General features: G+C 36.1%; 2 protein-coding genes across 6 annotated transcripts in view; both read left to right on the forward strand.

Moving 5' to 3' along the window:
• The window catches only part of LOC121294397 (homeodomain-interacting protein kinase 3-like), a 39,651-nt gene extending 23,481 nt beyond the window's left edge, over positions 1 to 16,170 (forward strand). For 3 of the 5 annotated variants that reach the window (XM_041218042.1, XM_041218039.1, XM_041218041.1), the window contains exons 3-16: positions 4,016 to 4,139; positions 8,173 to 8,292; positions 9,287 to 9,373; positions 9,638 to 9,822; positions 10,278 to 10,437; positions 11,404 to 11,518; positions 11,820 to 11,938; positions 12,059 to 12,186; positions 12,326 to 12,490; positions 12,656 to 12,958; positions 13,336 to 13,482; positions 13,788 to 14,032; positions 14,270 to 14,397; positions 14,704 to 16,170. In XM_041218042.1, coding sequence (XP_041073976.1) covers positions 4,016 to 4,139; positions 8,173 to 8,292; positions 9,287 to 9,373; positions 9,638 to 9,822; positions 10,278 to 10,437; positions 11,404 to 11,518; positions 11,820 to 11,938; positions 12,059 to 12,186; positions 12,326 to 12,490; positions 12,656 to 12,958; positions 13,336 to 13,482; positions 13,788 to 14,032; positions 14,270 to 14,397; positions 14,704 to 15,171 — 2,494 coding nt within the window. In that variant the 3' untranslated portion in view covers positions 15,172 to 16,170. The remainder of the gene's footprint in view (positions 1 to 4,015; positions 4,140 to 8,172; positions 8,293 to 9,286; positions 9,374 to 9,637; positions 9,823 to 10,277; positions 10,438 to 11,403; positions 11,519 to 11,819; positions 11,939 to 12,058; positions 12,187 to 12,325; positions 12,491 to 12,655; positions 12,959 to 13,335; positions 13,483 to 13,787; positions 14,033 to 14,269; positions 14,398 to 14,703) is intronic. The other 2 variants (XM_041218040.1, XM_041218043.1) reach the window with 1 other exon arrangement.
• A 4,797-nt stretch (positions 16,171 to 20,967) lies between these two features.
• The window catches only part of LOC121294321 (UPF0606 protein KIAA1549L-like), a 61,976-nt gene continuing 55,321 nt past the window's right edge, over positions 20,968 to 27,622 (forward strand). The window contains exon 1 of the mRNA XM_041217920.1: positions 20,968 to 21,699. Within this exon, the coding sequence (XP_041073854.1) occupies positions 21,486 to 21,699 (214 nt within the window). The 5' untranslated portion in view covers positions 20,968 to 21,485. The remainder of the gene's footprint in view (positions 21,700 to 27,622) is intronic.

The following is a 27,622-nucleotide window of genomic DNA, read 5'->3' on the forward strand; positions in this document are numbered from 1 at the left end:
CCCCAGATGCAAGGCTTGAAGTTAACATACATTTGGTAGCATTTTGCTATCGAAAACTCCTAATTTGCTACTAGTTTGTTTTTATTTTAATGCAGTAGCATTTTTCTGATACCTTACGCTTTAAATACGTACATTATTAGTATCTTTCATAAAGCGGGAAACCATTGCTAATAGAGCGTCCCTATTTGTAGGTGATTGAAGTTTTGTACTACCCTATGTAGATGCATGCGAGGCACACAATGCAAATCGTATTGTTTGAACAGTGGAATACACATACCTACAGTTTCAGAACAACGTGGATACAATTTCAGGGTATGAAGTTTATTTTATAGACCAAAAGTAAAATTAAACATTACAGTTTTATAAGATAAGACAATGACCTAACAGGATATTATGTTTAGTCAGTGTCTATAAAATGCTAATTTAATCTGTCATGGAGAATGTCGGTTCCAGTTTTGTTATAATGCTAACTCTGGTTTCACCCACTCTAAAAATTAGCACGAGACAGGAGCAAAATGACTAGCTATAACATTATCATGATCCAAGTAACATCTTCCTTGTTTTGTCAGTATGAATAATATAGATTTTTTTATAATAGATTATCACTACCTTGTGTGCTTCTTCTGTTTTAACTAGTAAAACTTGTGCTTTAACAAACCGTGTTATACAATCTATAACTTACACACATAGCTAACTAATGTCACTGTTTAATAAAAACAAACCCAGGATGTGCTTTTTTTTTATTCTTCTTGGTTGATATTCCTTATTCTGTTACTGCTTAAGTAATTTCTTCAAAATTGTACAGCATTTAAAATGCAGTGAAAAGCAGGTTGCAAGCTGGCATATTTGTGAACAAACTGGTTAATGTAACACATTGCATGAATCTCTTAAATGTAGCGGTACCGCACTGGAATTAGTTTTCATTTTCAAAACAGCTCGGTTGTGATTGTATCCTTATAATTTTATAAGGTCATACAATGCAGGATTCAAAGATAATGTGGCACACATTCCTTTTTATTATTTTTTTAAATCGCAGCCTTTATAGGTGTGCCTGATTTTGTTAGTTAGTGAAATTTCAGTCAAGAGGATAATTTCGTACCACTTAATTTGCACTGATGAAACACAACCCGGTTAAACGTACTGATGGCATATCAGTTGCTTAGATGACAGATATGATTGCATTCAAGTAGAATTTAAGGATAAAAGAAAATACATTTCGACAAGGAATTGCATTAGTTCCATTACTTAGTTGAGCACAAGGTGGTTTCAATAAATACTTTCTGATTTTAAATAGATCGTGAAAGAGTGAGATATTCAGTCTATTTAAAACAGACGGTAGGTGTTTGTTTTTAATTTTTATATGTATATTAGTTGAATAAACCACTACTGAATAAGACTATTTTGCTACCTACTTTCCAGGCAGGTAGCAAATCCTTACTACTGCCTTAAAGTTAATGGTGATGGTGTTATTGAGGTGGCTATCCATATGTATGTCACATTAAGAGTTTTTTTTCTATAAAATAGTAAAATAATGAAAGATTTCTACATTAAACTAGATTATTTTTGAATGAATACATACATAGATGATTTGTTTTTGTTCATCTTAAAATCTCAAATACTTTTATAAGCTTAAACTTTGTAAGACTGATGTCTAAAATCTGTCATGCAGTGAGCTGTACAGTATGTAAATTCAGTATACCATTTGGAAATGTAGAAATAATTTTGAAATTAGATTCATACCCAAGACTTTTTACTATACAGTAGAGATTTTAAGCAGCTTTGGTCGTATACAGTAGCAAATTAGCAGTTTGACAGCAAAGAATCCGTCTGCTGATCTGTTGGCAAAAGCTGTCAAAACAGCACTGGTCACCTCTGCACATTTTGAAAACACACATGCAGCCAATTTAATGGTTAAAGTTAAAAAAAGAGGGACTTGGACATTCTCCATTAAATTTTTTCCCTTTCCTTTGATCCATTAGTTGGCCTGCAGCAAAAAATTCCCATATGAGAATGTGTGGTCTACAGTACTTCTAAGGCAAGTCTGTTTCTTTCAATAATGTTCTATAGCAGATGCTGTAACAAGACATGTAGTGGTATGCAAACTTGCAATAGCGTGAAGTTATGGTGGTATTCTTACTGTAACTCCCAAGTTCACAATGTGACTAAACGGGAGCCTGAGAAGTCTGATCTGCTGACTTAGACACCACTTAGAAATTTCACGAACAAATAAATGTGTTGTCAGGTTATTATTTATTTGGCAGGCTTCTTTATCCAAGGCGATACCAGATTTATTGCGGCAATGAATGTCTGCATAATGCAGACCTAGTTGCTCAAACAGGCAGAACATGAGAGGTGATTTTCAAGTATTGCATCACAGAAGTCCCTCCTGTTTTAAAAAAAAAAAAAAAAAAAAAAACTGCGCAGACCAGTCTCCTTGGGCTTTTTTTTTATAATTATATTTTTTTTAAACCCACTTGCCTGTCTGCACTTCACAAGTTTAGTGATGTTTTTAATCATTAACAGGTTGCCAGTGCATGGCCTGTGTGCTGGCTACCCCCCCCTCTTTTGGATTAAGTTGCTTGGTCTTCTGGGGATATTGAAAATTGTTATTAGTGTACTAATTTTATAAATGAAATGTAACTTTCTAAAATATTAAGTAGCTTAGTTGATTTTAGAGTAATTAAACTTCACTTTAATTACGCTTGATTCAGAGTAATAATAACAACTATACACAATTAAATACTGAAGACAGGCTGGAAGGATCTCATTGGCTTTATAGATTGTAGTAATTCACTGTAAAACAAATGTTATAGCAACAAATATTCAGGCTGGGATTCACTGTAAAGTAGGCTACCTCATATCTCAGGACTAAAGTTTTTTCTTGTTTGTGGTTGCTCCCTCCATGCACACACTTTCTTGTAGAGAATGCTTCACCCATTAGCTAATTGCTCAGCTGCACAAATTGTTTGCAACTATGCAAAAATGTGTTGGTACTGTAAGTTAATCCAGCTTCAGTAATGTTTAAAATGGCTGTACTGTATTCCTAAAGGAGTGCTAACTATGGTATTGAAATCAATTTTCATACATCTTTTTAGTACTGGGAGTGTTAAACTTATTGAAGATCTGTTGGTTCTTTGGTTGCAATGAATTCCTCAATTAGCAATATACAGATATTGCAAAGACATTTGCTATGCTGTACCTCAGTGTATGAATTAGGCTGCGGTATAAAATAGTCAAGGGGGATACAGTAATGCTAAGAGGCAAGAAGTACCTTGATTATCCACACTCTGGTTAATGCTGCTAGGATTATTTTTTCTTTATTTGCTGCTGCTAAAAAAAAAAAGAAACCTTTCACTGTTCCAGAAGACTGTCGGCAGCATTGTAATGGATTAGATTCCCCATTTTGAGCTCTTTCCTTCTATTTTTCTTGTAATAGACTGGCAGACAGTGCTGGGACACAGAGGGGGTTTGTTCCTACCCTTCTGCTCTCCATCTGTTTGCTTTCAGGCGTCTTGTTTCACATACTTCTTTCTCTGCTAAGGTTAGAGGTGCCTTCAAGGCAGTGTGTTCTGTTGCTGTGTGCAACAGTTGCCTTCATTAATGATTTAAACTGTCATTGGGTAGAAACCATCCTGCTGTGGTTAATTGTTCAATGGCTTTTATAGGTATAGTAGCAGCTGCTAAAAATTGTAGTATTTGGTGTTTGTCACAGAGAAACTGTTTAGGAAGCCATTTTTGGTGCAGTTGTGTTTGATTTTAAAAAGACTTAACGTTATTAGTGATTTGTGCTATCAAAGGTGTTATTTATTAATTATCCTTTTTTTTTTTTTTTAATGCATTCCTTTTAATGAGGCCTTCACAAATACCTTTCAAGTCCCAGATCAAATTTATATTACCAGGGTAAACTTATTTAGTATAGTACATTTCAAAAACATCGTTTTTTTTTTATTTTTCTTTTGGATTGAAAGCATTTTCTTGTATTAAATTTGTGTTTCTTTATGTTTTAATTTTGCAGAGCGCCAGAGATTATTTTGGGGTTGGCATTTTGTGAAGCCATAGACATGTGGTCGCTGGGGTGTGTGATTGCAGAGCTGTTTCTTGGATGGCCGCTATATCCCGGAGCACTGGAATATGATCAGGTATTGTATCAGTTCATTGGGAAATAACCAGGCTTAGAATTCAGGGAGGAACACAACTGGGAGCCCTTTATATAGTTAGAGCTGCTTAAGTTGGCAGCTGCTGTTGACTTATAATAATTCTGACTGCTTCTGTAGTTGGTAGTATCTGCTTCTGAGTGATTTTTCAGCTCCTCATTAAGATGTGGAAGACTAAAGCAATACACAGCAATATAATACATACAATATAGTAAGTCCTTGTTTGACTTGCATTACTGGGTATATTTTATCATATTTAACATTAAATTGAACAGCATACTGTTACTGTGCTCAGAAAAAACTTGGTTAATGATTCTCTAGAGCTATTGAACATTTGCTCTGCTAAACTGTGTGCTGTATGTGTGTACAGTATGTATTTTCTTAAATTTGTACTACATTTAAATCATCAGTTTATTAGTCTCATCATTTATACCACAAACCAGCAGCAATAAAGCTTTGCTTTTCCCAGTCTGGCGCCATTTGCTAATTAAAAATGCTAGTCAAAAATGACCACATGATATTGCTTTCTCCTAGAAACTACAAAGGCTTTTTCAAGCAAGAGGTTTCTTTATTAAAGTCTTTCTTTCTCCATTAATTTGAAAGACACGCTCTGTTGGGAAATGTTTCTGGCTGTACCCCTAGTGCATGGTGCGCAGGTGTGGTGGAACACATTTCTGATGAGCACATCCAGCACTGCCTGAGATTAGTTGAGATTCAGACTTATTGTCCCCTCTAATAGAATAGTGCAAGAGCTGCATGTCTGGATGGGCAGTGTTTGCTGTAATCTGGCAGACAGCTGCTAGTATATGAGCAAGGCCACATTTATTACTGTAGATGTTACACTAAGGCTGTAAATCTGTCTCCCAATGTAAAACTAAATCAAAGCTTTTGTGTTACTGTGCACTATATGTATGTATGTATGTTGGTGTCTAAGAGACATGTCAAATGATACCATCAACAGTTTTTTGGCTTTTTTTAATGTTTTCAGTAATTCCCTTTTGAATTTTGGAGGCTGTTAAGCAGTGAAGGCAATGACAACTTACGGTTACTCTTCCTGACAAGTTTCATTGTTCTGTAGTGAATATTTTTCCCACAGCTGCAGCTTATAGCGGCAAATGACTTTAAATAGATTCAAGATGAAAAGGATGGCTGGTCTTTCAGGTCTGGTTTGAGTTGCAGTAGCAGAGAAATGCATTGTTAGTAAACTCTGGTTTTTCAGAGATGGTGGAGGTTTCTGAACTCTTGGCCATGTACTCGCTGCAGCGTAAGACTGCTGGAATTGCAGTGCTCTGCCAGTTTGCTGACCATTAGGCACTTGTGTGCCAGTTTGGGCTCTTATTTCATCATGCCAGCAGAATATATTTTTAAACCAAAGCAGGATTCCATTTGTTGTGCCCTACTTTCATCAGCAGGATTTAATTTACAGACAAATGACAAGGTGTCAGCCACAAGAGCGTGTTTTAATAAATTTGTTTGTCAATTTTCTGTTAAACAAATCCTTGAAATTAGGACATATTTTATCAATATAGCTTTTAATGCTTAACTAGAAGCAGAAAGATTGTTAGCATTCATAACATAAACCATGTATGTATGTAGAGGGAAATCCTGTAATGCATGACAAAAATGTCTGGTTAGAGAAGCTTTGTTGCTTTTTTATTTTTTATAAAACAGAAAATAACTTGCTGATTCTGTGTACTGTATCAGTTTTGTTTGTTGCAAATTTAGCAGGGAGAAAGTGAGCAAAGCAACACTTAATTCTGTATTTGGCCATGCAAATGGCCAAATTGGCAAGTTTAAATGTTACTTAATGTTAGTTAAGATTATTTTTTTTTATTTTGGTGGGGAGGTTAGGATACAGTGCTTTAAGATGCAGACTTTCACACTGGCCGCGTCGAGAAACAGAAGCCTATAATATTGCCTATAATATTTAAAAAGCTTTCATCTAGTGATCATGCAACTGTATATACTCTTCAAAAATAAATGCATAGGTGTTTTGAATGTACTTTATGGTTACATGGGTATGCCCACCATTGGCAATGATGGTGGTCTGATATCTCCTGCCCATGGATCGAAATCAGAGCCTGGATAACTTATCGGGGAATGGCAACTCTTGCTCAAGTGTCTGGAAAAGTCCTTGCAACGTCTGTGGCTCGGAATGACGTCGTCGATCAAGCTCGTTCCACAAATGCTCAGTGGGATTCAGATCTGGTGATCAAGACGGCCAGGGAAGCACTTGAACATTGTTCTGGGTGAGGAAGCTGTGGTGGCCCGGGCTGCGGGTGGTCGTGCATTGTCATGCTGGAAAATGACGTTACGATGGTTCATGAGTGGGATCACGTGAAACTGTGTGATCTCATGACAAAAGCGCTGGGCTGTCGGTTGCCTTGAACATGAACAAGGTTGGTTCTGCCACGGTCTGAGATTGTCGCCCACACCATGACACTCCCACCACCAAATCTGTCAACCTATAGCACACAGTTGGCCGGAAAACGTTCATGACGTCACCTGTATACCCGATTATGACACCACTGAAGTCATAGTCGACAATGTTGCAGCGTAAGAATCACTCCTCTAACTGGCTTTCTTGCTCGGATACCTGCCTCCTGTAGGCAGTTTCTGACAGTCTGATCAGAAATTCTATGCATTCCTGGTACTGCAGATGTTGTAGAAGTTGCAGTGGTGAAGCTGTCACATAAATGATGTAGGCATATAAATCTGTCCTGGGCTGCCGTCGTCGCACGTGGTCTACCGGATCATAGGCAGTCAAGTGTTCCACGTTGCTGGTGTCTGTGCCAAAGTTGTCCTATTGTGGTCTGGGAAACATTCAGACGCCATGCCACGGTGGACTGAAATTCGCAGGCTTCCAAATGTCATCAGTAAGACATGCATGCTGATAACGCTTGACGTTTATAGCCACATCTCTGCATGTTGCACATGCAGTGAATGCACGTGAATATTGCAAGTCTTAAGCAAATAGTGTTAATTTTGGGCATATTTACGAGTTTTATCATTTTGGCGTACGTTACGCGTGTGACGAGAGTGTGACCCTCTGAGAGCAAAACATGTTTAAATCAAATACAATTCTTTCGATCAAGTTGCAATTTTTAAGCGATTGAAGAAAAAATATCTGGCATGCATTTCATTTTTTGAAGGGTATATTTGGTTACCAGAAGACAATGTATTTGGTGTACAACCAGTAATGATTCCCTCAGTAATAATTCAATAGTACCCAATAGTAGCTTGCTTTGCAAGAGCCGCAGTGGTCATTTAATCTTCATTCCAATGATCACCATGTTAATTCAAATGCTGTAGATCATGAGGTAATTGCTGTGTTATGTGAAGCATAATGGGAAACCAGTACACTTTAAAGAATACTTTTCAACATTACAGAAAAGCAACATAGTGAAAGATCAGAATGTGAAACAATGGATTAGGCCTATGGCTAGGAGAGATAGCTAGGAGGTTTGCAATACCAACTTGGTTAAGTCCTTCTGAATACAGGTCTGGGTACAGGCTTACAGAATGTTGCTAAGGGAAGTTAATTCTAACACTTTGATGTCACCAGCGTCAAAATGGCCCAATGCCTTGCCTTGAGCTAATAAAACCTATAGCTGCTATTTGCAGGTCGCTAGCATGCCTATTTAGCTTGTTTCCATTTTACATCTCTCCTAATTGTATATACAGTTTAGAAATGTCGCTATAGATATACAGTGTTTCTGTCAGTGTCCTAAACCTAGAAACCCCTTTCCAACAAAACCTTTTAATAGATAAACAAAATGATTTTCTGTTTTGAAACAAAACTAAAATGCAGCTTTTGTTTGAAGATGCTGTGGATGCCAGTTGTCACGAGGCATGTATTACAGAAATGAGAGCGAATTAGAAAGCCTCATTGAAAATATTCATATTATAATTCAAGCATGTGGTTGAATCATTTTGTGAGGTCTGTTCAGCTAATCCATGTTCACCCATTCTAACGAACCCATTTTTTTGTTACCCCCTCCCCCCCTTCCTCCTCCAGATTCGGTATATTTCCCAGACCCAAGGGTTACCTGGGGACCAGATGTTGAATGTGGGGACAAAGACAGCAAGGTTTTTTTGTAGAGAGTCAGATTCACCATATTCAGGATGGAGACTTAAGGTAAGGTACTTTAAAAAAAAAAAAAAAAAAAAAATTAAAAAAATAAGTCTCTCAAAATGAAAAAACTATCGCTGCTTTCTCCCAAGTTTGGCTGTCAGCATTATAATTAGGGTTTCTGATTTTCAGTTTTATCCAATAAAACCCCATAAAACACCCCCAATGAAATCAGTGGATAGCCAATAAACACTGAAAAAACTGTGGAAATGGTTAATCAATTCACATTTACTTTTCCCTTTTCCCATTAAAAAATAAAACCTATTACAAAAATAATAATAGTATACATTTCCCAGTGGTGCTGGGCAGTGTCCCGCCTTCCTGACTTGTATCTGTCATTGATTAGTTCTCAATACTTTAAACCCGCCCCAACTACTGAGTGACAGCACATTCCTACATTTCTATTGGAGACTCCACTTGGGAGATTTAAAACGAGATTACAATCAGGAACGGAGGCTTGTCAGCGGGATTTTAAAGCTGTAATACAGTTACGATATGGAGGATTTAAAACAGAATTGTGGCGATATGTATAAAAATGCCTCCACACAAAAACCTCCGAAGAATGTGCCCATGACCAGAGGGAATTCGTTGTAGAAGACAGCTAGGAAAGACGGTATAGCTTAACTGTGCAAGTACTGTTGAGTCACTACTGTACATATTTTGACAGAAAAAGTATTTTGGAAAGTTACTGAAAACACTAATTTCACAGTATATCAAAAATGAAAGTCGAGAAAAAAAAAAACTATTTACATAAGCTCAAAAAAGCTAAAAATAAGTACTGAAAAACACAATTCATAAAAACAAAAGCCTCGATTATATTAAAAATCTTCACTTGGAATTGAATCGTTATTATTCTGCTTGGTTTTAAGCCACAGCTGTTCCATTCCCAGCACAGTAGTTTATAGTAACGGGTCCCTCAATTCCCTTCAGGCTGTTATAATTTACTGTTCCAAGAAAACTGGCCAGTTACCCTTGTTTAAACTTTTTTATGTTTCTTTAGACAACAGAGGAGCATGAGATGGAGACGGGGATGAAGTCAAAAGAAGCCAGGAAGTATATATTCAGCTGTTTGGATGATGTTGCGCATGTAAGTGAAGAGATGGCTCTGGGTGCTTTTTGAGTGAAAGCTGGCAATTACTACAGTGTGTAATACTATATGTTGTATAGGAGTGAACCCACAACCCTTCCTTGCCGGTATTGCCATTGCTTTAACCACTGGCCACATCCATTTTACTTTATGGTTTGTTTGTTTCTACCTCTGGTATTGATTGCTTGCTAATAATAATAATAATAATAATAATAATAATAATAATAATAATAATAATAATAATACTTTATTTTCTTTCGCCAGGTGAACATGGTGATGGATTTAGAAGGAAGTGACTTGCTAGCAGAGAAGGCAGACCGCAGAGAGTTTGTCAGTTTGTTGAAGAAGATGTTGTTGATTGATGCAGATAAAAGAATGACTCCGGCAGACAGCATGAACCACCCTTTTGTCACCATGCATCACCTTTTAGACTTTCCTCATAGCAACCAGTAGGTTTCTGGATCATTTTGTTTGTGAAATTGTATATCCTGTTTGCAGCCTGTTTACAAGTTTTTTCTTGTAAACAAGTTTTTGCTCGGGATGTTTTTTTTGTTTTCTTCTGCTTGATTCTTCCAACTACCCAGTGGAAGCACAGATGGTTGCTTTAAAAAAATATGGAGTTAGAAACTTCACCCTTTTTGCCAACTAATGATTTTGCACAATTGCTAAAGACAAGTTGCATACTATAATTATACTAAAGCCAACTACTGATTTCTAATTGTTATGCGAGTAAAAAAATAGCGGTTTCATTTTCATTACTTTAAAATGTGTGTAACATTGTATTATGCTTTTGTTTCTATTATTTACATGTTTTAAATGATTTTTTTTTCTTCATTTGAATTATGCTGCACAGAAATGTTAATGTTTTTTTTTTGTGTTTTGTCCCCCCCCCCCCCCCCCCCAGTGTCAATTCATGTTTTCATGTAATGGATGTTTGCAGAATACGGTCAAACATGTGCGATCTAAGCAATCGCAACAAGACACCATTCATGAGATCAGCCACCTCCGGCAATGCAGCAAACTTGACTCTGGCTTTTAATAAGATGGGCACTGTCCACACTCAAGTAAGCATTGAGATCATGTTTCATTTTGCTTGTGACGTACTGTTTAGTGGTTAGAGCTGAGCCAAAAACCCTTGACTAGTTAAATCTTCTCCTATGCCTCTGTTCAGTCTTTGTAAAATTGTACATACGGCTCTTATAATGAAGATACAAAGAAAAACAGAACTGCAACTTGCTATCATCCAACACTTCCTTAGTAATATAATTGTTTGGTCATTTCCTAGATACTTTTTTTTTCACCGATTTGAGGAAGAGACAAACCATAGTGACGTCACTGTAGCAGCACACAATTGCAGTCAGATATACAGTGCTACTGCATGGTCTGGTTGGTATAGGCCAGAATAACTTTACACTAATTACCAACCTAGCATCATCAGGCAACATTGTTTAAATTTATTTAAAATGTAGTTTTACTATTTAATCATCTGCATTTTCTCAAAATGATTGTGACAGCCATGCCTATTGTAATCAATCATGGATTTAAATTCATTTCATTTTTTTATAATTTCATGAAATGGGTAGGGCTGCCTGCCAGTGGGACCTTTGTGTGCCTTTTTAGTCTTTTACTATTATCTTTTCTGAGACTAAGCATTATTGTCTGAGATCTGATCATTACCCTTAAAAAAACTTTTCGGTTTAAACCGACTGTTTGCATGATTTCTTGAATGATTAGTACTCATTAACCTAGTAAGGCATTGGTCTTACAACTGGTATGTTTCTTAAAGGTTGTCAATATATGCTTGTTTTTCAATTTGTAATAGTTTGGGTGAAGCAGTGATGCCACCTAGTGGGAATATATTTAACACACATCCTTGGGTTGTGAGATTTTATGGAGGCTGCAATGGCTAAACTGTACAATATACAATTTAAAGTGACATGAATACAGTGTGGTTTGATACAAACCCGCTTTAGCATTTGTATTTATTTTTTGGATTATTGTTGATGCTCAAACTGTTTTGATTTTTGCAGGCTTTAGCACCTCCTATGATGCACCATGGGATGTCACTGCAGACTGGTACGACTCTATTTGGGTGCAATGATTCTTTTCAGCAAACATTGATCCTCTATCCCCCAGGCATCCAAGGTATGGTGGAATATGGCCCTTGCTGTGTTTTGTTTTGGTCTGAAATACATTTAAGATAAGGAAGATAATAATTTTAATGGTGAAATAGAAACATTGATAGCATTAAATAGATAAACATGTATAACCCCTAACACAAAATTAACCTATGTAACTTTATGTTTCATAGCAAACTAATGTGGGTGTGTGAAGTTTAGGTGCCAAACTGAAGATTCATTCAATGTGTGTGCTGTAGATTTTTACGAAGGTATGGTATACGCTAACTATTTCAGTATTTATATAGCTGTTGTTGTTCACATTTTAGCGGGAATTCCCACTAACAAGCCTGCTGCATATGCTGTCAGAATGGACAATACTGTGCCGATGGTGACACAAGCCCCTGCATTACAACCCTTACAGATTCGCCCAGGAGTTATCACTCAGGTGAGTGTATATCTTTTTCACCATGCCATTGTTGAGAAAGAGATTACATTATAATTTGGTATACAGATGTAACAATGGAGTATAAGGAAATGGCTGTCTTAAATGTATCGTATGTTTCAGCAGACATGGTCCAATCGAACTCGGCAAATACTGGTACCAGCCTGGCAGCAAGTAACCCCTTTGGCTCCCTCTACAACAGCGCTGACATCCGACACTGTGGCAGGTCCACAGAGACTAGGAGACTGGGGGTATGTAGTCTTTTGGTGGTTTATTTAAAAAAAATAAATAAGTAAATACTAGAAATGATTAATACTTAAATACAAAGTAATTTAATTGTTGTGAAAATCTGAATGTGAAACCTGACCATTTTGTTCTTCTTTCTTACAGAAAAGTACACCCCCATGGCAACCATTATAGCTCCATGATGCCACAACCTCTTTTAACCAACCAAATGGCTATGTCCACCCACCAACCAATAAGTATAGGCATTGCCCATGTTGTTTGGCCTCAACCTTCAGCTGCTAACAAAAGAAATAAACCCTGCCAGAGCAGGTAAGCACACAATAGACATAACAATCTAAAATAAAGTTCTTTGTTGGTTTTTGTGTGTGTTTTGCTTTATTTTGTATATTAATGTTAAGCTTCCAATGTCTGATTTGACACATTTATTTCTTCAACACCGAATGGTTCCCACAGATGTGTGTTGCTTTTTTACAGGAGTAATTTCTTCCATAATAGCAATACCCAGAACTCGGTACGCCTGTCTCCAAAGATTTCAGGCAATGTAAAGAATGATGAAGCAGAAAGTTGTATGGCAGAAAGGCAGGACAATCGCAGCCCGCAGAGAGTGGAGAGGAGCTGCTGCAAGGCGTTGGTCGTGCAGGACTCTGACTTGGCCATCTCTAACAAGCAACGTCGGACTATCATCATTGCTGATTCTCCAAGTCCTGTGGTCAGCGTCATTTCCATTAGCAGCGATACAGATGATGAGGAGGTGGCACAGAGACACTCTCTGGGAGCGTGAGTATCGGGATCTCAAATCATTTTCAGTGCATTGTATTTTAGCATGTGACATGATGATAGCCAGCAGCTGGCTGGACCCCTTACTTCCCACCATGTAATGCATTATATTACATATATTTGTGTGTCATGGTAGTTGTATACTTTGTTATAAAAAAAAAAAAAAAAACTATATATCAAATTTGGGTACTAACAGATTAAGATCCTATTGTGCTAGGATTAGGAGTTGCAACTGCTTTGCGGTACCACCATTGTTTCATAATTTTTAATTGCAGTTAAACCAACAGCAGTCGCAGAATTAAACTGTCAGTTTAAGCAATAAAAATGCACAGTATTTGTTGCAAGATATTTTATTGAATTCCTTTCTTGCTTTCTAGATGTAAAGGTAGCCCGGATTGTGAAGCCTGTCAGAGCACACTGAACATTGATCGTGTGTGTTCTTTAAGTAGTCCTGACAGCACCTTGAGTACCAGTTCATCAAACTCTGCCCAGTCTAGTCCATCCCCCTGTAAAAGGCCAAACAGGTAAAGTGTTTCACTAGGAACAGTTTTAAACTAAAAATAAGTCATTAAGTTATACTTGGAGGGGGGGTGAAGAAACACCCAAGAATTAATGTGGAGCACTGGGTTTCTAGCATTATTATGTTTTTGCTTTATCATGCTTGGAGTATTCTTAAACCTCATATAATGAACAATGACATATCCTTGCTCAACTTGAATTTGATTTTCTTTGTACAGCAATGACTGTGGTTAGAACAAGCAGTCATTGTGATAGCACAGAAATTCTGAAAAGATTTATTTTACATTTATTTTTTCTTTGCATATTCCAGCATGTCTGATGATGAGCATGAAAGTGGTTGTGACACTGTGGACGGCTCCCCTGCATCTGACTCTTCAGGACAGAACGATAGTCCGTTCATGGAGCAGGGGTTTCTCGGAGATGCCAACCAAAACACTGAAGCAAGAGCTCCGCAGGAGGCAGAGCCCATCAAACCAGCTGCCCGCACCATGGTGGTGCCGCCAATGAGAGTGCAAAACAATAACCCAACTGCTGAGGAGCGGATGGCAAATACAGGTAAATAAATGTTTTTTTCTATCGCGTCAGGGTTACATAGAAACATTTTCTGACCCTAGTGATCAACAAAGGGAATTGTCTATTTAAATTCTTAAAAGCAGCAAAAACATAAACTGTAGATAGTATTGTTTTTGTCGTTAGGGTTGCTGTTCAAGAAATGACTTCTACAGAGAAGTAATGACAGTTGTATAAAAGTGTGTAATTTCACAACTAATATGACCCTGCTTTTTGTTTTAGGTACCACGTGTCAGTCCTTGTCCAAGGGCCGCTCTGCTCCTGCAAGATTAAACCATCACTCTGCGGCAGTTAACCACCAGCAAAAAATGACATCAGCATTCCAGCAACAGCATGTGAACTTTGGACAAGTATGTTGTATTCCAGCAATGATTTATCTTGTGTATTTATATAATAAGTAATTTTTTTTTTTTTCAATTAAGAAATGTCAGAGCATGTTTAATGAAGAATGAGTTGTATCTCTGGCTGTTTATTTTTCACTTGACTTTTTAATAATACATTTTCATTTCAGTTACTAGCTTCTGACCATTAATAAAAAAAAAAACATTTTATCGATAGATCTATGTATTCACTCGTGTCAGAACAAAAAGGAAAAACTAACAGCCTGTCATTCAATTTATTTTAACTCAAATCCAATCTGAATTGTTCTTGAACAGGTTCAGCACTATGGTTCTTGCCATCAGGAATGGAATGGAAATTACGGCCACAGGAGACAGCAGGCGTATATCCCTCCCACAATACATGGCCACACCTTCACGCTGCCTCACGGGAGCCCAAATCACAGTACAGCTCACCCTCACCTGCCTGGAAGTACTCACCTTGGGGGCCAACCGATTTTACCCTACCCTCCACCACTTTGCACTGCAGCTCCTGTCGCCCACATCTTGGCTTCACCATGTACTACAAGGCCTGTAATGCAGCCGGCAACCTACAATATCTCCCATCCCAACGGCATTGTTCACCAAGTAACTGTGGGCATCAACCATCGCCTGCTGCCATCCCCTACCATCCACCAGAATCAGTTCAAACCAATATTCCCGGCTCATTCATACATCACAGCTTCACCTGCCTACACTGGCTTCCCTTTAAGCCCAACAAAACTTAGCCAGTACCCTTACATTTGAGTGTCCACGGGGTGCATTAGCATATAAACAAGAGAAAAACATGGTGTTCTAATAAATTATAGCCATGGCACAACAGATAAAATAAATAAATATTTTTGTGAATCATGTAGACTTGGGTGCAATTTAAACTTTGAGCTTTAAAAAGAATTGAAAACTCACTTTTAATGTGTTTTGACATTTTGTATACTTCTCATCAGAACTTATATGGTTACTCTTTAACAGTTGAATTATGGGAGTGAAAGCCTAGTTTCTCTCCTACTATTTTTATATATTGCCTTCTAACTTGTGCAAGACACATCTTCATTTGTGAAGCCATTCAGTATACAAGTGTAAAGAGCAACAGAGCGTCCACAGCACAGCGTACTCGTAATCTATTTATTTTCCTGTGTCTTTCGGTGTTTTAAATGTTGAGTGACTTATCTGAAAGGCTGTTCTTCACACTGCATGTGTTCTCCTTGCATGGGCAAAAACAAAACGGAAAGTTTCCTAGACGTTGCTCTTAATGTTGTTGTCCTAAGAATCTCAGCTCATTGTAAATCGTTCCCACCCATAGTGCCTTAAATATTTGAGGTTGTTAATGTTACTACTTATATTAATGTAATGGACTGCAGCACTTGAAATTCCAATCTGCTGATTGTTATTGTATGTCTATATAGATAAAGAGAGAGAGAGAGAGACTAATGCTTATTTTGGGTTTGGCGTGGTAAGTTTGAGAAGTAGCAAGCTTTACTTTTACTAAGAATAGCATGCTTTGCTGTTCAGGTTTTCCAAATGATCTAGTGTAAAGAGCAAGTGTTGGGTATTGCTTACAGTTTGATAATCAAATTCTATTTAGTATACTAACAGTGTTTGTACTGTTTAATGAAACTGCAATACAACCTAAATAGTTGTTGATTTGTTTTCATGTTTGCCGATTTTTAATGGTTTTTATGAAATATTTAGAAATGTGGTGGGCATGGCTTTGACTAGATAAAGAAAAAATGCAAATATAGCTATAATGAACTTACCTAAAAATACTATACCTAAGTAGAATCGAATCTAGCTTTGGAACCGTCAGTATTTGTGATATATATATATATATATATATATATATATATATATATATATATATATATATATACATCTACACTACACACACACACACACACACACACACACACACACACACACACATTTAGTACTGAAGCTTGACAAGGTGCAAGTTCTTTGTGTGCAATTTTCTCATTTATGCATGTGATAAGTTCTACCCGTTTTTACTTTAAGATACCATTTGTTTAAACTTGTTGGTGTCGACTGCTTATTTTATACATTCCGTCAGGGAGAAAAATATATGCTGTGTGTTTTTTTTCATGTTTTTTTTGTTTGCTAGTATGTGCGTCAAGTTGCTTTTGCAGCACCAAAGACTTTGTCATCCAATTCCTAAGCAAGGTAGCTATTTTTTTGCTTGACATCAAGTATACTATAGTTATAGTGATGGGGTAAATAAAATAAATAAAACAAATTTAAAAAAAAAAGTATTAATTAAAGAGGTTAAGGCTATGTTAAACTCTTGGGCGAATACTTTGTATCATTTATCTTGAATGTATCCTAGATAAGCTGCTATATAATTATTGCCACTTCCAATAGCTGTGAAATTAGGTGATTTACTTAGTCCTTTCTTAGCGTTCTTGTTTCTGTACAAGTCTAATTACCTGAAATAGAAGTGTTTTTTTTTTTTTTTATTTAATTTTTGCTTTAATGTTTGGAGTGTCATTGTGACTACTGTATTGCAGATGATGAAAGATAGTTGCATTTGTTATATTTTTGGGGTGTGTGTATTTTAATTTTTTTTGCATCAGTATTTATCTTCATTAACTTTGAGCTCATCACTGCATATATAAATGGATGTCTTGAAGTAACTTAATTTTTGTAATGTTTTCATATTAGCATTGTGTAGACATGTTGAGCTGTAGCTTGCAGATTTGACTTAACTTTTTTCAGTAAAGCAATCGTGTACTAACAGTTTTGCAAGAGTACTGTATGTAACTAAAATTTATAGTACAAAGTTGTAAAAAAAAAAAAAAAAAAAAATCTAGGCATTGTCACATGTGTAATACGCCACTAAACAGCACTTGTATAACTGTCCATAAGCTAATCTGGGAAGTGCTGGGGGTCGTTTATTAAACAGACCTTTTTTCAACTTGGAACTGAAATTGCAGTGTTCTGTTCAAACCATTGTCTGCAACATTTTGTTTGCAGTTTGTTTTTACACCTAAAATATTTCTTCTCACGTGTTTTAACACAGAAATGAATCCAAAAAGTGTCAGAAGCCATTAAACATGGCTATCTGTCCTTTTAAACCAGTTCAGTGGTAATTTCGTGCTGCATTGTCTGGAGAGTCGCTTCAATGGTAGCTAAGAAAATCAAATTGAGAGTCCTGATTTTGCTTTTTATATACTTTTTTTGACCACTCGACCACTGCAGTTCCTTATTACAGTCAGGACAGTGCTATTTCACACTGGTTTAGTGCCTTGAGGGGCTGTGCTGACATCAGGGGTTCAAAAGACTGAAGCTCTACTTGCCTGTTCTCCCGGATGACAGCGAGGAGTTGAGCTCAGTGTAGGGGTTATAAGAGAGTAATCCAACAAAATCAATGGTAATGTAGAAAGCCACTTGATGTGGTAGCTTGACCAAAAATTGCTTTATCGTGTTCCTTCATAGTTGTACCAGGGATCGAAATACTGATGTGCAACCAATTCCCGGATTGGGCCATGTCACTTATCATGCATATAATAATGCCTGCTGCCACATACTGTAGCATCTTCCTCCTTGGGGTTGCATCCACGCAGGGATTAAACCGTCAGCATGTTGCATCAGGGGAACAAATGAATACTACGTTGCATTGCTGAAACAAAAATAGTACTGACCTCTTATAGTTGTGTGGGAGAGAACTAGTAAGTGAGATTCTAATATCTTAATTTTGCCTACCTGTTCTCTTATTACAACTTTGACGAGGACTATTAAAAATATATATTTTATTTCACCATTGAAAAATAGCCATGAACTTAAAGAGAATAGATTTTTAGTAAATACATTTCATCAAAATGCCAAACTTTGAGAATTCTGCTGTTTTAAATGTGAATCCAAAGGTTGGTAGTTAACATTGAATTCCCTACAGTTGAAATACCTGTAGTCACTTCTCTTGCTGCTAAGTCTTAAGCTTAAGCACCACTGATCTTTTGGGTTGATCAGCGCAAACTGCCTTCAGCCTGACAATCACATGGAATACAGAGCAAGGTTCCATAGTGATCATGGTGATTAGCACATGGGGATGCTATGAGTGCAGCAACATTCATGGAATGTTGCGTGTTCCATTTATTTTAATTTTTTTAGATGGGTCACCTGTGACCGGATTTGTGGTGTGGTGCCCTACAACACAGGCGCAGTACATTTGTATCCCTACTGCTACATTAAAATCTTCTGAACATGCCTTTTTTCTGAAAAAAAAAACAACAAAAAAAAAAAAAACAACCTTGTTTTAAATATTTGCTGTACTTCACACTGCAGCGAAGGGGTCGCAGTGGTAGTTGGCGTCATTTTAAAACAGTTTAACAGCGCTAGTTACTAAAGCTTTTACATTTGACAGTGCAAAGAGGTCTTATGGTAGTGGATTTGTATATTAAAATGCATGGAGCAAGGCAGGTGTGTGTGTGTATTTTCTTCTAGTCTGTTCCAATGTGCATGTACAGTTAACAGTATTTCGATCCCTGTGTAATATAACTTGTCAGCAAATATGCCTGCACAAAATGTCCATGTTAGTTAAATGTATTTATTTTGGTTAACTCCATTTTAATCTACCAATTTCACCATTTGAAAATCAAAGTTTTTAACATTTTATATTTTGAAAGAATTTAATTGTTGTAAAAAAATTAATTAAAAAAACAAACAAACACTGCAGTTTAACTTCCATATAAAATATTTCATTTTGCTCGTCTGGTTATTTTATATCTGATTGGTGGTATACCTTTAGAGATGCTTATGTTTTATTCAGGGTCTTTGTATTAATCAAATATGCTACTGTATTAATCCAAGTCCTAATTACCTGTTTTGATTGCTTCTAATTGTGTTTCATGATAATTTTATCACAAGTTAATTCACATTGCAAGTTATAGAACAATCTGTTTAGATTTACACAGCAATCTAGACTTGATTTACTAAGTTTGAACTGTTACTGTTTTAATATTTGTAGATTTTGTGGCGCTTTTAATTTTAATGTTTTTTGCTTTTGATTTTATGCTACACTAGTTTGCCATGTAGCAATTGCACTGTGCAATATTTACAATATAAGGACTGGGAAAATGTTTATGGATGTAATGTCTCTTACAGTTTGCGATAGTATTTCTCTCTAGTACTCAGTGATTTTAAATGTGACCAAGCCTTCTGTACTTTGTCACAAAAAGCGGGTTTTCCAGGTGACTATTTTGGTGAGTGTCAGCATAAGAATCTATGGTGTATTATTGTCAACATTCACTCTGAATTAAACTATCTATTGCTGCAGCAAATGGTTTGTTGTTATTTCATTGATGGTCCATTGGTTGGGTGTGTGTGTGTATATATATATATATATATATATATCGATATATTATAATATATATATATATATATATATATATATAATATATAATATAGACATATATATATATATCTAGATATATATTATATATATATATTAGATCTATATATTATATATAGATACATCTATATATGTAATATATGTATAATATATATATATATATATATATATATATATATATATATATATATATATATATATATATATATATATATATATATATATATATATATATATATATATATATATATTATATATATATATATATATATATATATAGATATATAATATGAATGAATGAGAGAAAAACATATTAGTGTTTCACACTGAGAAGTGTCACTAGCTTTGGAGGCCTGGATATCACATTTTCATCTTCCAGTTCTGAACATCTTGCAAATGCATCTACATATATGCTGTTTATGGAAAATAGTAAATCTTGATTGACCTTCAACACAAGCACACCTGAAAGTGTTTCAAATTGATCAAATAATACACAGAACCAATACTTTTTTTTTAAGACTTAAAATCGTGCACTTGCTATGTGTATCCACTAGGTAGTGGTAGAAAGTGCTAGAGTTGTTTTTTTCTTGCCAGTATCTGCTCAATTGCAGTAGATTGGTCAATTACTAAAGGTTAACTGAAAATGGGTTTAAATGAAATATAATTTGTTGTAGTTTGGTGACCCTCCTTTACCAAGTCTATCACAAACTGATCTTGTAACGGCTGAAAAACTGGTGTCATTAAAGAAATAACGAAGCTGTTCTGGGGCTGACTTTGTGCTTGCTACCTGCCTGCTAATTAGAATATCGAGGTAATCTCAACAAAGCAGTTACTGTTTGTATTCCAGGAAGCTGTTCTGTTTTTGTAATCACGTTGAAGGTAAAGTGAAGATACACTATTTTAACATTTGAAACAGTTGAATCCCAACTTCTTTCTCTTCAAATCTATTTGTTTGTGGACCGTGCTTTTATACAGTAAAACCAATAAGCCATAGATAGAAAATTGGTTATCCATAATCATTATTTTTGGAACAATCATGGAATTGGAGGTCTGTAAAATGTAGGTGGGTCATGAGACAGTTCAAGTATTGACGGTGCTTTTAACAATCCAGAAAGTGCATCGAACAGAGCAGCGACAAGAGAAGCGGATTATGCAGTTATAGTTGACATTCTGATAACCAAGTTAACTACAGTATTGATTTTCCTAGCCTTTATTGGTTTCTTCGGTAGCCCATGTTGTACAGTGAGTCTAATGAAGTGCAGTAGCAGATTATGTTCCACTAGAGGTCGCCCTATCATACTTTCTTGCAGAAACGATACCTGACACCGCTCTTTTTTTCGTATTAAACCTTTGAGCCCAGTACGTTTTTTTGTTGTTTTTTTTTTTGACGTTAACTGCAATAACACTTGCATCCCACAGCAACGAAGGACGCAGCTGACCACACCTTCGGTGACTGAAACCTGGATGAAAAAACAAAAACTGAGCAGCATTTCTGAATATTACATTCAGTAATAATAAAACCCTATTCCCGCAGTGGCAGAATAATAATGTGGATCCAGATCTAGCTTTTTCCATAGCACTGCTTAATTGTATGGTAGCAAGGGGAAAGTGATTGATGATTTAATTTTCTGTCCATCTTTTTTTGGAGTGATCAGATGCATTTTATAGGACAACTGGGGCAATATCTGTTTTGGATACACAAATGGCTTTTAATTTGAGGAGTGCACATAACTATGTTTGCATCGCGGATTTCTATGGAGTGGACAGAGCCTATGGATTGTGGATAGCTGTTAGCGACACACGGTGCGCTTTTCAGAAGAACTGGAAGACACCTGCCCTTATCGGAATGATTACAAAGTGTCTGATGACATTTGGGATGGTTTTACTTTTATTGCAACCTGTCCTGGCTGCGGAGGGTAAGAAAACAATGTTACACTGATATTTTAAATCCATTGTCATTTTGAATACGTACCATCCAGGGAGAAAAAAATAATACTGCAGTATTACTTTGTGATTTTCATTACAATCAAAATCTACTGAATACGAATCCCTAGTGCACGATCTACATAGAAATAACTTTATTTACTAATTTAATTAAAACGTGTCTTAGCGATTTAACTAAATAAACAATTACATTAATAATAATAATAATAATAATAATAATAATAATACTAATCAGCATAATAAACTCTTATTTGACACATCTTGAATTAAGCTTAAATGATTTAGAATTTGAACATTTCAATCTCTTAAAACAGCACAAAACAAATGGTATTTTTAATTGGATGACAAAACTCATTTCGGGCACTGAAAACTAACGGATAGCAGGAGGTAGCAAAATCCTCACCTCTCCTCTCTAACTGGAAGACTTGCATGTTAGCATAAAGTAGTCTGAATACATTGTGGAAGCACTGTTTGCAGACATTTGGATGCGATATCCATGAGCAGGGTTTGCATATGTGATTTCTTCACTATACTGAATTAAATTAGACTGAATGAATACATAACCTCCCTTGCCCAGACAAGCCTATAATTAAAATGTATGTGTTTGTCACTAGACTGCTTGAAACCTAACCTAATTTCATTAGCTTCAGATCTCACAGCTCTGCAAGTAGATCGAGGTTTTACCCAGATATACCTTCCTTTCTCATGAGTATACTTTATTAAAAGGCCTGTCAGGCTAAGTGTAGATACTAAATTGGTAGTATTTGAATACCCCAGGGATGACCTGTAGATGGGCTTTTAGTGCTGACTCACAAGTGTGACGTTCCAGTTTCTACAAATACAACACGTTTGTATGGATTGTAAATTGACTAGTGAACTGAGCTGCATCTAGCCAATTGTGTAGCTGTACATGTGCATTGAGAGACACTAGTGGCAGTTTGAAATCTCGAAAGACTTCCTAACATTCAAGAACAAAAACAGCCTGTTTGTTGCCATGTCAACTGCCTGTCATCAAAACTAAGCCTAGTTTGGTATCTGTTTAATGATAGGTGCTCCAGGAAGTCGTGGGTGGCGGTGTAAATACACTTGTCTTCAACTTTGCTAATGTAGAGACCCAGGAGCACTATTGTGTCAGCAGGGGTGGTAAACAAAGGTTATGTGGGTAAAAGCCAGTACTGGCCAAAATACACAATAAGGAAAGCATAAAGATAAATAAATGTAATACACAACACTATAGGAATTGAACATTGAACAGAATGCATGCAATCAATAAACTAACCGAGCAACCCCAAGACATTGAAATTGAACAGGAGTAGCATGCAATGGTTGTGCAAAAGCTGTGGAGTATATGACATATATATATATATATATATATATATATATATATATATATATATATATATATATATATATATATATATATATATGTGTGTGTGTGTGTGTTCATTATGATATACCAAATCAGCTGGCTTTTGCTATACACTTGCAATGTTCTCCTTGTTTTCTGTAGATTCAAGTGCATGCTGTACTGCGTGTAGTGATTTAATTATTGTCAGATATCTGAAGAGACACGATGAGAGCACTGGCCTTGGTAGATGGTGATATGCTGTTCAGGAGTAGAGTATTGTGGGACTGTGAGTAGTATTTCAGAGCACAGTGCTTGACTCCGTGGGGTTGTGCTGGAACTAGGGCAATGTGTTGTGGCTAGAGTAATAATGTTATGATTTCGCTGATGAAAACAGGAGAGAACTAAAACTTAATTTATGTCAGAAAAAAAGACTCCACTTGCAATAAAGGGCAAAAAGATTTAAAGGGACCTATTTTGTGTTTATTTTCTTGTAAAGAGAAGGAAAACAAATACAGTACATTTAAAAACAGTTTACAAAGCGTAGTGAACCACAGTTAGGTAACAACCTTTGATGTATGTTATGACAAGTAACATTTATTTAATGGTTGTTATAGTGTTTTTTTAATATGGGTCACTAAATGTTGTCAATTATTTATGCTTTAAAACGTACTTTGAATTGTTTTCAGTCATCTTCTTAGACTTTAACCACTATAGAAGTTCTAAACCAAAACCAACAGGGAGCTAATAGTTCTACATTTATTTACTGCTGATGAAAGATGGGCACTGCTTTAAATATCTTTTTTTTTTTTTTTCAAAGGTTACAATACATAAGACAACCAGCATGAGGTATAGTGAGGCTTTGATTTGTGTTAAACATCCAGGAATAAAGATTCATTTTAATGCTTGCCTTCTGATATCCCTGGAGTTTCCTTTTTTTCCATTTTGCTGTTGATTCTTTAAAAAACACAAACAAAAACATAAACACCAAAAAAAAAATTTTTTCCCCCCTAACCTCCATTATGTTGTATCTCAATATTTACAGCTTACTACAGTGTCTCAGAATAAAGATTCATTTTAAATGCTGCATTCTGATATCCTGGAGTCTTTTTCAGTTTGCTGTGATCTTAAAAAAACAAAAAACAAACACAAAAAAATTTCTACTCATTAATTGTATTATTTGAAACCAAATAGCTGCATTATCCCAGTTTGCCTGTAAATGTAACAGTTTTTCGATTCACTGACTGGACCGTATGTTCAGTACAGTACAGTAGCTCCAGATGTAGTGGTTGAATCTGTGAATGGCCTTGTAATTATCAAATTGCATTCTCCTTCGTATCAGTGTAATGAAATTAGAAAGGTCAGCCTGCCTCCAGTTCCTTTCATACCTGATCAGATCAGGGTAATCTGCCTTAGAATGGCATCCCATTTAATGGCTAACGCATGTCAGCATTAGATGTTGAATAGTATATACGTTCAGAACCATTTCAGACTGTTTATTTAAAATTTGCTCTATTTTTATAGTACTTAAAAATACAGACACACAAAATGAAACATGTGACCATACCAAAATATTTTCAACCTAACATAACTTTCATGTGGACCCTTTTCCTATTCCAGGAATTTGGAATATTAAGTTACTCCCTCTCTCATTCCTGTTTTCTGTTTTGATAGTCAAATACAATCTCAAGTGGGAAACTGTGTCCATTACTTGCTCCAAAGCACTAAGATACATATCAGCGATAATCTTTTTTATTTATTTTTTCATTTTTATTTTACCATGTTACTGGAATACCAGTGAAAGGAATGCCCTTCCCAATGTGGAAAAGAACAAAGCTCACCTTTAGCATGTATTTTCCTATAAAGAACTGTTGAAGTCACTATAGTCATACAGAATTTATGGGCTGTGCCCACTGAGTGAAGGCGTAAGAGTAAACTTGCGACAAGAGACATCATCATTTCTTTTGTGATCTTTATTGCTAAATGTATTTTATCATTAGTGATCTTAAATGACAGGTGTGAACATGCTGGGAGGTCGTATCATGACCCTGATGAAATAAGAACCCATTTTACTCATCTCACAGGAATGCAGTGGTTTGTACGTCTTAGTTCCATGCCTTGGAGGCCAAACGGATACACCAATAGATTCTCAATGCCTCCTAGCCATCACATTGTTTACTATTTTATACGTAACCAGGTACAAGCCTAATTGTTTATGTAACTATAGAGGCCATAGATAATGCTTGTTTATATTTACCTGCTATAGGGACTGTTGTCACGGGCAGTGAGATATTGCATGTGACCATTCAGGTCCACCCAGACATGCCTCGATTTAACTTCATGATATGTACCCGACATGTTCAATAAACTACTAGGATTTGCTGATATTAATAGACACTGTGGTAAAATTGCTCGCGGTGAACGTGGCGAATCATCGAGTGAACAAATGTGGCTCTTTTGATTGTAAGGTGTGATTGTCATATGCAAATATGATTACCATGTTCAAAATAAAAAAACATTAAATAAAGACTTTTAAATCAGCCCATGTGTGTTTTCAAACCCCTATTGGCAATGTGATTTTAAGTATATATATATATATATATATATATATATATATATATATATATATATATATATATATATATATATATATATATATCGGAACAAAATACCTGCAGTAATATGTAGCGATGCTAGCAAATATGCTTCATAAGTATTGTATTTATGTATTTGAACAAAACCTGCAAAATCATTGAGACAGGGGAGGTTTACATTTTTTATCTATATAAGTCCGACCAGACTCTTAACTGTACATATTAAATCCTATTAAATCAATATCATCCATTTTTATATGCTGTAGGACATTTTTGCTTTCACCTACATATTGTAGTGAAAGACCATGCAAAAGCATTGAATGCTACTTTCAAGCACCCCATCAGCAAAATTATGTCATTGTGAAAATGAATCACTTTACTGAGATGCCTGTATTATTGTACTCTCATTATTCTGAATATTGAGTCTGAAATCATTATATAAACGTCTGAATGAATTATGTGTTACGATTCTCTGTAAGAATAAGTTGTAGTGCTCATCATAAATCATTTGCTTCTTCAATTTGATATTGAAGCAGGTTTGTAATTGTTGAATTTGAATTTGTTTGTATTTGTGGGTTTTAGGCCAGGTTGGCCCTAGTCTCCTAAAACACAAAGTTTATCTGCACTTTTACAAATATGGATAGAAGAGTCTTACTGACTGAAGAGTCAGTGTTTTATGCTTTAAACATTAGATATAAGAGCCAACATCAGAGAAATTCTTTAGAAGCTAGAATGTTAACGCACTTAGAGGGTTCTCTAGTGCTCTAAAATGCATAGAAGCTGCTTGTAAATGTTTGTGTTCAGTTACTGGCCTTGTTAAAATGTTGCCATGGAGCTGCAGTGTTTTGTGTCTTAGGTGATCTAATTGGAAACAAGAATCACACAAACAGTCCAAGTCCAAACAGGTGTTTGATCATCATGCTTTAATTTACGACAAGCAGCATAATGCATGGCTTCAATTTGTAAGAAATGTCTTGGAGGAAACTTTGAGTTTGCTGTTGTATTGGACAGTTTGTATTTGTGCATGGGAAGCTCCTTAAGCTGTTGCCAGGGGAAATGTTCCATAAATACTTGTTTACTTTTTAAACCTGTAAGCAGATATAATTACTGCCTAATAGTAAAGATGCTAGCACACATACTGAGACACAAGGAACAGATAAGAGATTAAATTAAATTCTCCTTTCGCAGAGAAGCCCAAGGAAAGCATTTGTAATCCATAAAGCACTGAAGAGTAAGTTGAGGTTGAGAATATCATGCATTACACAAGCCAGAGAGACATACATGCTTGTTAGATGATTCAGCAGTTCCAATTTCAGTCAAAGGCAAACCCATCAACAGCAGCAATTTGTATATTCCATTTTCAACACTGAGCGCTCTTCTGAAAATGATGCATGGAGTACTTTAGTTATTCCATGAATGAGGATGGCCAACCAACCGACAAGCCCACAATCGGATGTACAGTGTACTAAACATATTCCTATTGTAGTAGTGCACATTGGCACTGTGCTGTGATTTGGCGCTTTGCTAATCAGTATCATACTTTGATGTATGTTGCTTTGCCTTGACACCCTAACTCAAGCTGCTGTAACCCTGCCCTTACTGAAACTGCTGACGTTCGTATGGCCCTCCTGTATTTAGAAACCCCTCTTACCCATTTCTGGTTAAAAACCCTAGTCTCTCCTTTTAGCATTTAAAATTTACCCAAAGTCGATTTGTAATTAAATAAATGTCTTCAAGGACAAGGAAGGTATTGAAATAAATCATTAGTGTGATGTGGGTTCTGCTGATCTAGATTTGGAGAAATGAACAAGCTAACAATCACGCAAATGTGGTCAGCCACAATCCAACAGCAAATCCAATCCCAGGTTTTCTTTGCTTCTTTGCAGACCACCTATAGCGCTATTGGTTTTTGACTGGGGTCTCCCAGGGGAGGCTAACCAGACCGGTGCAATGGCC

This window comes from Polyodon spathula, chromosome 19 (genome assembly GCF_017654505.1).
Source record: "Polyodon spathula isolate WHYD16114869_AA chromosome 19, ASM1765450v1, whole genome shotgun sequence".
NCBI classification, from domain to species: domain Eukaryota; kingdom Metazoa; phylum Chordata; class Actinopteri; order Acipenseriformes; family Polyodontidae; genus Polyodon; species Polyodon spathula.